Source organism: Triticum aestivum, chromosome 5A (assembly GCF_018294505.1).
Source record: "Triticum aestivum cultivar Chinese Spring chromosome 5A, IWGSC CS RefSeq v2.1, whole genome shotgun sequence".
NCBI lineage: Eukaryota > Viridiplantae > Streptophyta > Magnoliopsida > Poales > Poaceae > Triticum > Triticum aestivum.
This window is the reverse complement of record NC_057806.1, coordinates 3,270,398-3,281,546: the sequence shown is the minus strand read 5'-3', so window position 1 is coordinate 3,281,546 and position 11,149 is coordinate 3,270,398. Positions and strand designations below refer to the sequence as shown.

Here is an 11,149-nt window from a genome sequence, read left to right as displayed (position 1 = left end):
GAGTGTTTACTTGTGTGCTAGTTGTGTGTTTCGGAGTGGCATTAGGTGGGCATGCTATTTATAGAATCTGAGGAGTGAATGGTTGTGAGAAACAAACTTACTTTGTGTCCTCCACGATGCGCATGTGCTCTTCTTCATTCTTACTTTCTTCTTTGACTCTGTGGTAACCTTGAATGAATTTTAATTACTTGCTACCATTTAGAAATCGCAGTTCCCACACAGCCAAGCCAGTGGAAACATACCTACATATTTTCATTAGCTAGCTAGCTAGGTAGGCCTGATGAACAAATCTCTAAATTGAAGCAGAGAAGAAGAAGAAGAAGAAAATCAGGAGGGTCCGTCCGTCATGTGGGACTCAAACCCTCCCTTGATTGACCCATCGCATAGAAGCGTGCGTGGCCGAAGCGACTAGTTGTAGCAAATTAGAATCGACCAAAACATTTTGCATAGATAAATAAATCGGAGAAACACATACAGCATGTGTGCATGCATGCATGGTATCAACTAACGAAATCACATGCCAGGTCTAAACAAAAAACACGCTACGCCCTTCTTTCTTTCATATAAAGAGAGCAAGAAAGAAAGAAAGAAAGAAAGAGATGGCTCTATACATACTCAAGTTGGGCAAAAAATCATGAGGAGGTTGGTTTGTACTGCGAGCAAGGGTCATCTCGTCAATCTAAAAAATCTTCAAGTTGAATCTAAAAGGTACGGTCTCGCGGACGAACAAACCGAGTTACCAAGTTGCCACGATCGAACCACAAGGCCATGAACCAACCTGGTCTAAAGAGCTCTTTGAACTTGGAAGGCCTAGCACATGGCTTGCCCGTTCGCTAGAATCACTATCTTCCTTAGTTGGGAAGTGGATCTTTGATCTTGTCTTGTTGTTGTGTTAGACTATGTATAGCTTCTGTACCTATGTACGTATATGGTACATATTGTAACACAACCATTATATATAATGAGATAAGCCACCCCTAGAGGGTTGTGCTGGTTCCCCAAAACTTATTGTCTTACATGTTGCGAGTGGAGAGGAGGGAGACCTAAGCTAAGGCTAAGATGTGCCGCCCATATCTCTAGGAGGTTTCCCAGGAGATAAGTGAGGGAGGGCTGAGAGAGAGATAGGACACTCAGTGTAGTGCAGTGGTCACAGCTTGGTTACCAAAATAAGGTAAACGCGTCCTACTCTCCAACTGGATGTCGTTAGGCTCGGCTCGGATCGGGTGTCAAGTCGATTTTACTACTAGTACTAGTGTGGTCAACGCCAAGACTCCCCATACGGTTTGTTCATTTGTTCAGACAGTAAGTTCTGTTCGGGACAGCTGGATGGTGGATCCTAATCTTGCTCTACTGATCATTGATAACGCACATTGCCACGTCCGTCCATTTTTTTTTACAATAATATGGTAGGTAATTAGTATAAACTTCGTTAGTCTAGGTTAACAAAAAAAAAGGTTTTGTAAAGGGCTGTAGAAGAACAAATAGTACATATTACTTTGCCATTAGCACCCATTGCTTTGTGGTTACATTTACCAACTAAATATCAAAATTCTGAGGCAAGATATTCTATTACTTTGTGGTTACGTTTGCCAACTATATAAATATCAAAACTTAGAGGCAACATATTCAAGTGAAAAATAATAATTATATAAACCAAAAGCACGCTCTAGGCTTTCGTCAGAATCACAATCTGCAATTAGACTGCTGAAATGTCAATCTTGGGAGACACCATTAAACATTTTACATGCCTTATGTTTTACATGTAATAATATATCAAGTACATAACTCATGAGACCAATAACACAAAGTATAAAAGGTTAAGCATTAAAACATGTAAACTACGCTACACTTTTCTTAAGTAGTTCAGTCAAAGTTTTCAGTCTTGGCTAGAGTTGTATTGTCTGCCACTTCAAATTTCTCGAGCCAAAAATATCATTTGTTGTTCCAAGGTGAACTTGGTGTGTTCAGTCTGTTCAAAGAGAAAAGATAATAGAATCCATGTGAACCTTTGAAGTTATCAGGGTTAAAAGGTGCATGAAGGCAATTAGTACAGTATTCAACCTTTTAGAAGCCGCAACTCCCCTTCATATACAACCAACGCATCGAATATAACAACAGTACCATTATTATCACGTGGCAAACTTCGTTCATCAATAAGGAGCATCGAAGCATCAGGAATTATCAGTCTGGCTACTCGTTAAAGCTTTCAACTCCAATAGATAATGCAAATTTGAAGATGTAAAAGTGGGTATTGTATATTTAAATCAGTAAAAAGTGTTTTTTACATCTCCAAAAAAGAGCCAATTCTAACTGATTTATGTTTATTTGTGATGTAAAACTCCAACTCCACAACATAACAACTCTAACAGATTGATTTTTTCTGGAGCAGGTTTTCCCTGGTTTTTTCTAGGACATGTTTTGTATGGCTTTTCTTTTTCGTTTTTCATTTTCTTATTCCAAATCCAAAAATATTTTCAAAATTGATAAATTTTCTTAAATTCACAAACATTTATAAATTCATATATTTTTAAAACTGTTTGAACCATTTCGAATTCATTTAAATTTTTAACGTGTTTTAATTTTTGTTTTCTACTTTTTGTCCAAACACATGAACTTTCGACAAATTTTTGAACTTTTCCCAAATTTTGTGAATTTTTTAAATGTACAAATTACTTTTCAAATGATTTGTATTTTTTCCAAATTTGTTGACTTTTTTTAGAACCCGTGACTATGACTATTTTATGAAATCCATGACTTTTTTTTGGATATGTGCACTTTTTACGAAACATGAACATTCACAGATCCATGCACATTTTTCAAGTTTAATGTTTTTTTCAAGTCCGGTATTTTTTTTTCAAAAACGATGTTTTTTATACTTATTATAAAAGAAAAACACATATTGTTTTAATTTTTGTTGAACATTTTCAACTTGAACCTTTTTGAAATACATGAACTTTTTTCAAACCAACGATTGTTTTTCAATTTGTTTTTAAATTTATTAATTTTTCCAAATCATTTTTGAAAGTCAACGATCAACCGGTCAACCTGGCAACCCAAGAAGCTGGATGCTTTCTGAAGGCGAGGCCCTGATTGAAAACAAGATATTCTAGATAGCTTGGCGCCCTGATTTTGAATTCCATGAAGCTAAATGCTTTCTGGAGGCGGGGCCATGCATGGTATGCTCTTCATTTCGTCTCTTTTTTCAGCCACCCAGTAGTGGTGGTTCAAAGCTGGTTAAGCATGGACTGTATTCTTGGGATAACACGCATGGGATTATCTCGATCATGTGCAGCAACTACAGCCTACATGCATGCCCATGATAGTGGTATGTAAGATCCTAGAAGCCTTGTGAACTAGCACCAATCGATTTGAAAATTTATTTTTGTTCCTCGGGGAAATGTGAAACTTTTTAGTTGTTACTTTTTGTAGCAATGTTACCTGTTTGTGAAAGTGAAAATAAAGTGAAATAAAGCATGACATTTCTCAGAAAACATTGTAAATTTGAAACTTGAAAGCGCCTATCTTTTGATCTAGCATTAGCATCGTAGGACCTGGATGAAAAGGGCTAGTTACTGAAATGCTGAACCTGTTGGTCAAGTCATATTAATTATTGGACTGATGTAAATTTGGCAGGTCGCAATTTGTGGAGGTGACTGACTGAACATTCTCGCTTTTGATGAGATACTACATGACGAATGACTTGTCAATTTAAATGTCAACTTTTACACAAAACTATGAGTAGGCCGACTTAACTATGATGTTTCTGATGGTTGTTTTCATGATGTAAACATCAACAATTTTAGACATGGGGTCAACACTAGTAGAAAAACGAACTATAGTCCCAGTTCGTAAGGGGACTAAAGCCCCCCCCCCCCCAGTCTCGGTTCAGCACGAACCGGCACTAATGGCCCACCACCTGGCACGCGCCCGCGCCGGGGGCTGGGGGACCTTTAGTCCTGGTTGGTAACACCAACTGGGACTAAAGGTTTCATTTTTTAAAATATTTTTTGAAATGTTTTTGATTTTTTTCTTCTGATTTTTAAATTTCTGAATTATTTGACGATTTAATCTCTAATCACCCCTCAACATTGCTCAAGTGTCACTAATCAGAATGTTCTTCTTTTTAAAGTAGATTTTGAAAAAGCATATGATAAGATCAAGTGGCTGTTTGTATATAAAATGCTAAAACTCAAAAAGTTCCCGATTATGCAAACCATGATGGGGGTGGGGGGGGGGGGCATGTTGGAGTGACCAAGTTGGTTCATATTTCAAACATACAAAGGATTGAGACATGGGGATTCCTTGTCTCCACTCCTATTTGATCTAGCCGTAGATGCTCTGGCTATTATCATGGACAATGCCAGAAGAGAGGGCTTTGTGAAAGGGGTACTTCATGAAACTTATGAAACTGGGGTTAATATGCTGATGATACAATTTTCCTTTTACAAGATGATGAGGATAGTCTTACAAATCTAAAATTTATCTTAACTGCCTTTGAACAAATGTCGGGTCTAAGTATTAATTTCCATAAAAGTGATATATATCTGTTTGGAGAGGCTGTGGATAAAACTGACTTGTATCAGGAAATATTGACATGTGCCCTAGGGAAAATGCCTTTAAAATACCTGGGACTGCCTGTCTCGGACAAAAGGATTAGGAATAAAATGTGGAAAAATGTTACTGAAAAGATAGAAAGGAGGTGTGGTTGCTGGCAAGGGAGGCTGCTGAACATAGCAGGGAGAACTATCTTGGTACAATCATGCCTAAATAACATACCCATTTACATGATGCCTTTCTATCCGCTCCCGGTTGGGGTAAGGAAAAAGATAGACTTCTTCAGAGCCAGATTAATCTGGCAAGCTGATGAACATAAGAAAAGATATCACCTGGTGAATTGGAAAGCTTGTTGCTTACCCAAATCGGGAGGGGGGGGGGTTATAGATGTGGATTGCTTTGATAAAGCTTTATTGGCCAAGTGGTTGTGGAAAATTGAAAATGATTCTGGATTATGGCAAGATATATTGTGGAGAAAGTATATCTAGGACAAATGCATCTCTGGGATCAAACATAAGCCCGGAGAGTCCCAGTTCTGGTACAACATACTTGGGATCAGAGATATCTACTATAAATACATAAAGGAAAAGATTGGTGATGGCAAAAATACTAGATTCTAGGAAGATTGGTGGGTAGGTGATAAACCACTTAAAGAGGCATACCCAAGTCTTTATTTCATTAACACGAATCAAAATATTTCGGTGGCTGACGTGCTTACTAAAGGATGGTCGGTGTTTTCTTTTAGAAGATCGATGAATGTAGAGGTAGTTGGTCTTTGGGAGAACCTTAAATCTAGATGTGAAGAGGTGGATGTATATGGGGGCAGAGACAGGTCTTTGTGGATGCTGAATGCAAACAGAGTTTTCTCTGTTAAATCCCCGTACCTCGCCCTGATCAAAAATGAAATTGGTTTCCTGCAAAATTTTCTTTGGAAGGTCAAGGTACCTGCCAAAATTAAGATATATCTCTGGTTAATGAATAAAGAAGTGTTTTAACCAAAGACAACCTTTTAAAAAGAGGATGGAAAGGGGAAAAATTGCGTTTTCTGTGGGTGTAATGAGACAATAGATCACCTTTTCTTTTCATGTTCCTAGGCCAGACTGATTTGGAATTTACTTAAATGCTCCTTAGGATTTCTTTCGAGACCTGTCACCCTAGATGACTGTTTTAGCAGATGGACTCGGACCTTTGCCAAGTCAGATAGGGGATTGATGCTTGTTGGGGTCTCTGCTATTTTATGGACTATTTTGGAAATGTCATAATGATGTGATTTTTGAAAGAAAAAGAATAAATGACCCTTTGGGCACGGTGAAACTAATATGCAATTGGATATTGGACTGGTCTATTTTGCATATCAAGGTCCCAGAGAGAAGAATCTTGCAGCTGGGAACAAAGGTGGTCGAGCGGGTGGCAAATGAGGTCTTCAGAGCGTCGCAGGGATGGCGTCTAGGGGTGCCGAGGATGGAAAACTGACAGCAACCCCGACCAATTCAGTTCCTCGCGGGCTTTCACTTCACTTCGCTGGCCGGATGCGCTCTTCGCTTTTGCCTTAGTTTGCTGTCTTTTGCTTTCCGATATCGCGAATGTTGCTAGATTTCCGTTTGTGCTCACTAGCTGAATGCTGGGATGTAAGCTGAACCCCTTTCGATGCTTGTAATGTCTGGATCTATGCTACTAGTAAACCTTGGTTTCTTTGAAATCGGAGAGGGCAGGACTCTCTTCTGCTATAGAAAAAATTCAGTCGTGATGCTCTGTATTTTGTCATGTTTTTTACTTTTGAGGCACAATTCTATTTCTTAGCTACTAATCGTATGAGAAATTCTTATTTCTCAATCAATCAATGATACTCAAAACTATGTATCCAAACCTTGTACAAGCTTAGTACGACAAACAAAATGCCAATTCTAACAAAATATACGGGACCCTTGTTAAACAACTTTTTTTTTGAATACCGCACGACGCAGACTATTGTACATTCGCACACACTCACTTCAATGAACCACACACGCACACCTTACTCCTTGAGCAACTCTGAGTAACTGAGCCGGCACATCATCTTGAGATTGACATAAACATCTTCTCCCACTGATCGCATATCACCGGAAGGTCTAAAATAAATCCAAAAAAATACGAGCATCAATGTCAAGTTTAGGAGTTGAACTCTAATGGACTTGGGATATTACTATCCTCCTAATCATCCAAGCACAAATTCATTTGCCTAATTAAACAAGATGCGAGATCGATATTCACAACAACATAGAATTAATTTTATTTCTCGATGGACGATCATGGATTATGTATCCAACATTAATAATTGGAGGCTGCACATTTTGCAACGGAGAATACAAATTACTTTTACCCCTCAACTATCTACTGACTGCTCAAATGATGCTCACTTGAGCACCTCCTACCTCTTTATTTAAAGTTTGAGTTGCTTACCACGTGTACTATATCTAGAACATGTATTTTTTTTAATTTTTCATTATGCATTTTTCCTTGTTTGATTGTCTTTCAATGGACACTGCATGCATGTAATGTGCAGCTCCAGTTGAGACGGGCTTCTTGATAATGTGCAAGTTACTCAATTTGAAAAGGGAGCACTTATAAGTCAGTTTCCTGAAAAATGTATATAAAATTCAGTCAATTTTACTAAATTATTTTATTAAAACCTTCTCTTCTTTTTTTCTTCCTCCGGCCTCCCGTCTAGCCGTCCACCCACGCCGGCCTAACCACTTGTTGCCACCGCTCGCTGCCAACGGGCACTGCCGCATGGCACGTTGCCCAACCGCTAACCCTAGCCTTTCTCTAAACCCCGACCATGAACTCCGGCGTCATCCCCGGATCAAAACCTCCCTGGGTTGTGTTGCGTCGTCCCTGTCATCGGCGAGATCCTCGTTGTGGACGCTACAGCCGGGCACGTTGCCCCCCTCTCGGCCCCAGGGGCTTGATAAAAGGGGACATATTTTAGAGTTGCACCAGAAATAGCATATACTCCCTCCATACAAATATATATGGCCCAACACGTTTTCTTGAGGTTGTCTTTGACCACGTGCTAGAGCAATAGTATATGACATGCATGACACAAATCATGTTGTTAATTTCCCATGGGAAAGGAGTTTCAAATGATATAATTTTTATATCGTACTCACTCCATTTCTAAATATAAGTCAAATTTCAATACAGACTACATACAAAGCAAAATGAATGAATACACACTTTAAAATACGTCTATATATATCCGTATGTGGTCAATATTAACAGGACTTATATTTAGGAACAGAGGGAGTACATCTCGTATATTATTAAAATGTACTCCCTCCGTCCGCAAATACTTGTCCTAGAAATGAATAAAATTGATGTATCTATAACTAAAATAAGTCTACATACAACCATTTCTAGGGCAAGTATTTTCAGACGGAGGGAGTAATAGTCAAAGGTGGGCTCAATAAACTTATTAGGCCATATATATTTGGACGGGGGAGTAACAGATTTGAAAATGATAAGATTGAATTATTTTTCATTACACATACAGGGACACTGAGGAGCTAGCACACACAACACAAACACGATGGTAAACGTGCGGGCCCTAAACAAAGATGGAAAATATCCTATAAATGAAACCGTATTTCTGATTATAAAAATTCCTGTATAATTTAGAGCAAAAGAGCCCGTGCTTTGCAACGGGAGAGAAAATATAACACACGCTCTTAACCCAACAACCATCACTCAAGACCACAATACGTCCATCTCCTTTATTTTAGCGAGACATCATATTTGTGTTGCCGCTTATCCTCCTTCGCACCCTCGCCGGGCGATGGACTCGGTGTTCACACAAAACAAAACGTGTTTGGATATGGTTAATTGTAAGGCATCTCTCTCTCTCTCTCTCTCTCTCTCTCTCTCTCGCGGTGAGAAATCTGTTGTTTTCCCTTGCGACTTTTTCAGAGGTATGCATGTGTAGTTATTGATGTTTTTTCCCTATATGGTTATAGTGGGGTGTTTATTTGCAATCCAGATCGTCGCCGGTACGAAAGAAAAAGGATCGTGCGCTATAAATTATAAGCTTGCTTCTAAAATAATATTTTAAAATATTTAACAGATAAAATTAACACCATATTCATATTCCATAGATTTTTCTAATTAAATTTCATATATAACATGTTAAAATCGGAGTTACGGTTTAAAGATACGTATAATTTAGAAAATCATTTGTTTGACTTAAGTATCTTCCAAAATAATATTTAAAAATAATTAACAGGTAAAAATAATCTCATATTCATATTCTACGTATTTTTTTAATAAAATTTCATATTTACTATATTCAAATAGGAGTTATGGTTTAAAAGATATGGATGATTTACAAAATCATTTGTTTGACTTAAGTATGATCCGCGGATGAATTACCTAAAAGATCGATGGGATTTTCAAAAAATGTAAAATAACGGTTCGGATGTGACTTAAAATAGGATCGCGGGTTGAATTCTCTGAAATAGAGGGACTTTCCTGAAAAAGCCATGACGGATGGTTAGAAACCCAATTTACTTTATTATTAGGTAGAGATAAATATTTTCTATATTAATTCAAAAATATTACTTAAATTAGAAATACTTTTTTATAATTACATCAACATTTTATGATTCATATTATTTAAGATATTTTTTAATGATTTAAAAATATTACTAGTAAATATGTAAAACTTAAAATTTAAGTTTAAAAAAAATCCACTCCCGACTATATCTGAATTATATAGAATTATGAATATATGACACGATGAAAGTTGTACACATGTGAATATAAATATTCACATTTTTTATTACTATGATTATAATTTACAAAGTTTTTACAAATTTCTAAAAAAATAACATGCGCAAAATGGGCTGCACTTGCTAGTGCCAATTTAAACCCACAAATGTGTCTCTCTATATCACAAAATACGAACTGTTATCATTAGCAAGCACGAGAAAATGAATTGTTTTCTGGCTTGTTGTTCCAGTTTGCTAGGCGAGGTTGCCTGTTCGAGTCCCATAGCTTGCCTTTTTTAGGGCACAATTTTCTCTTTGTATTGTGCAAATAGGTGGGGCCCATGGGTCATAGTGAGATATGATATGCTAGCATGTGACCTGTGCGCATGCTAAGTGAAATACGGTGCCATGTCAGCATACTTTATGTCTACTAATAGGATTAGCACTGTATTTGCACGCTTGTGCCAAGTTTTGAAACCAGTTTGATGTATTTTTTAAGTTCAGGCACTAAACTGAATATGAGTGCCAAGTTTAAGCACCACCAGTGATATTACCTCCAACACGAATACGAGGGTAAACGTGCGGGCCCTAAACAAAGATGGAGAAACACTACTCAGAGCTAGAGTACGTGTACACGTACGTGCATGCTTATTTCAACATCACATCATCAACACGTGGATACACTTCCTACTGACAATCTGGCCTGCATGCATGCAGCGTTGACCCTACTTCGACCTTGACCGTTGCCCCTCCGCATGCATGCATGCATGCAACGTACGTACTGCATGCACCGTGATCTATGTCACGGTCACGGGTGGATGCAGCCATCGCCGAGTCCACCGGCACCACCTCCGAGTCCTCCACCGCCGAGCCCGCCGCCTCCACCGCCGAGCCCACCAAGGCCGCCTCCTCCACCGCCGACGCCACCAAGGCCGCCTCCTCCACCGCCGAGTCCACCAAGTCCGCCCGAGCCACCGCCAAGGCCACCAAGTCCACCGGAGCCGCCGCCCAGACCGCCGAGGCCACCTGCACCACCACCGCCGAGGCCACCGAGCCCGCCCGCGCCGCCAAGTCCTCCAACGCCACCGCCGGCCCCGCCTAGCCCACCGACGCCTCCCACGCCAGCGAGGCCACCTACGCCCCCGATCCCTCCCACGCCGCCACCAACTCCTCCGAGGACGCCGCTGATGCCACCCATCGCTCCGCCCAGGCCTCCCACCCCGTCGGCGCCAGCGAATCCCCCGACACCACCGCCGTACCCTCCGCCCAGGCCGCTGCCCAGGAAGGTCTTCTGGTCGCCGAGGCCGGCCGGTGCGGCCGCAGCCACGCCGACGCTCTTAGCACTCGTGGTCGTCATTGCTGTTGTCGTCGTCGTCTTGGCGGTGGCGGTGGCCGGCGCGGCCACCACCGCAGCGACGCTCTTAGTAGTCGTGGTCGTTGCAGTTGTCTTTGCGGTCTTGGCGGTGGCGGTGGCAGGGATGTCTCTCGCGTCAGCCGGTGCTAGCGGCGCCACCACAAGGAGGAGGGCGACGAGCAGGAAGCGGCACGCCATTGCGGCAGTAACGGTGCTCCACCTCGCCATCGGTCGAGCTAGCTATCTTCCCAGCTAATAAGTGGAGTGCCAAGCTGCCTAGATAGCCTATATATAGAGACGGGCTACGGCCTAGCCAGAGAGATCTCGAAGTGGTGTGAAGCAATTAATGGAGGAGGCACCGCGCACAGGTGAGCGGCGGGCGGGCGGCCGGCCGGCCGGCCGGAGTAAATGGGAGGCGCCAAGGCTTGCTGCTACGGCAGAGCCAATGCCTATCTATCAGAATTCAGTAGAGCGGCAACAACAGAGTTCACGTGTGACC

General features: G+C 40.8%; 1 protein-coding gene across 1 annotated transcript; it reads right to left on the bottom strand.

Moving 5' to 3' along the window:
• Positions 1-9,927: 9,927 nt before the first annotated feature.
• Positions 9,928-10,925, bottom strand: LOC123106262 (glycine-rich cell wall structural protein). Its single transcript, XM_044528472.1, has one exon. The coding sequence runs from the start codon at positions 10,876-10,878 to the stop codon at positions 10,105-10,107; it is 774 nt and encodes a 257-aa protein (XP_044384407.1). The 5' UTR covers positions 10,879-10,925; the 3' UTR covers positions 9,928-10,104.
• Between the last annotated feature and the right edge of the window lie 224 nt (positions 10,926-11,149).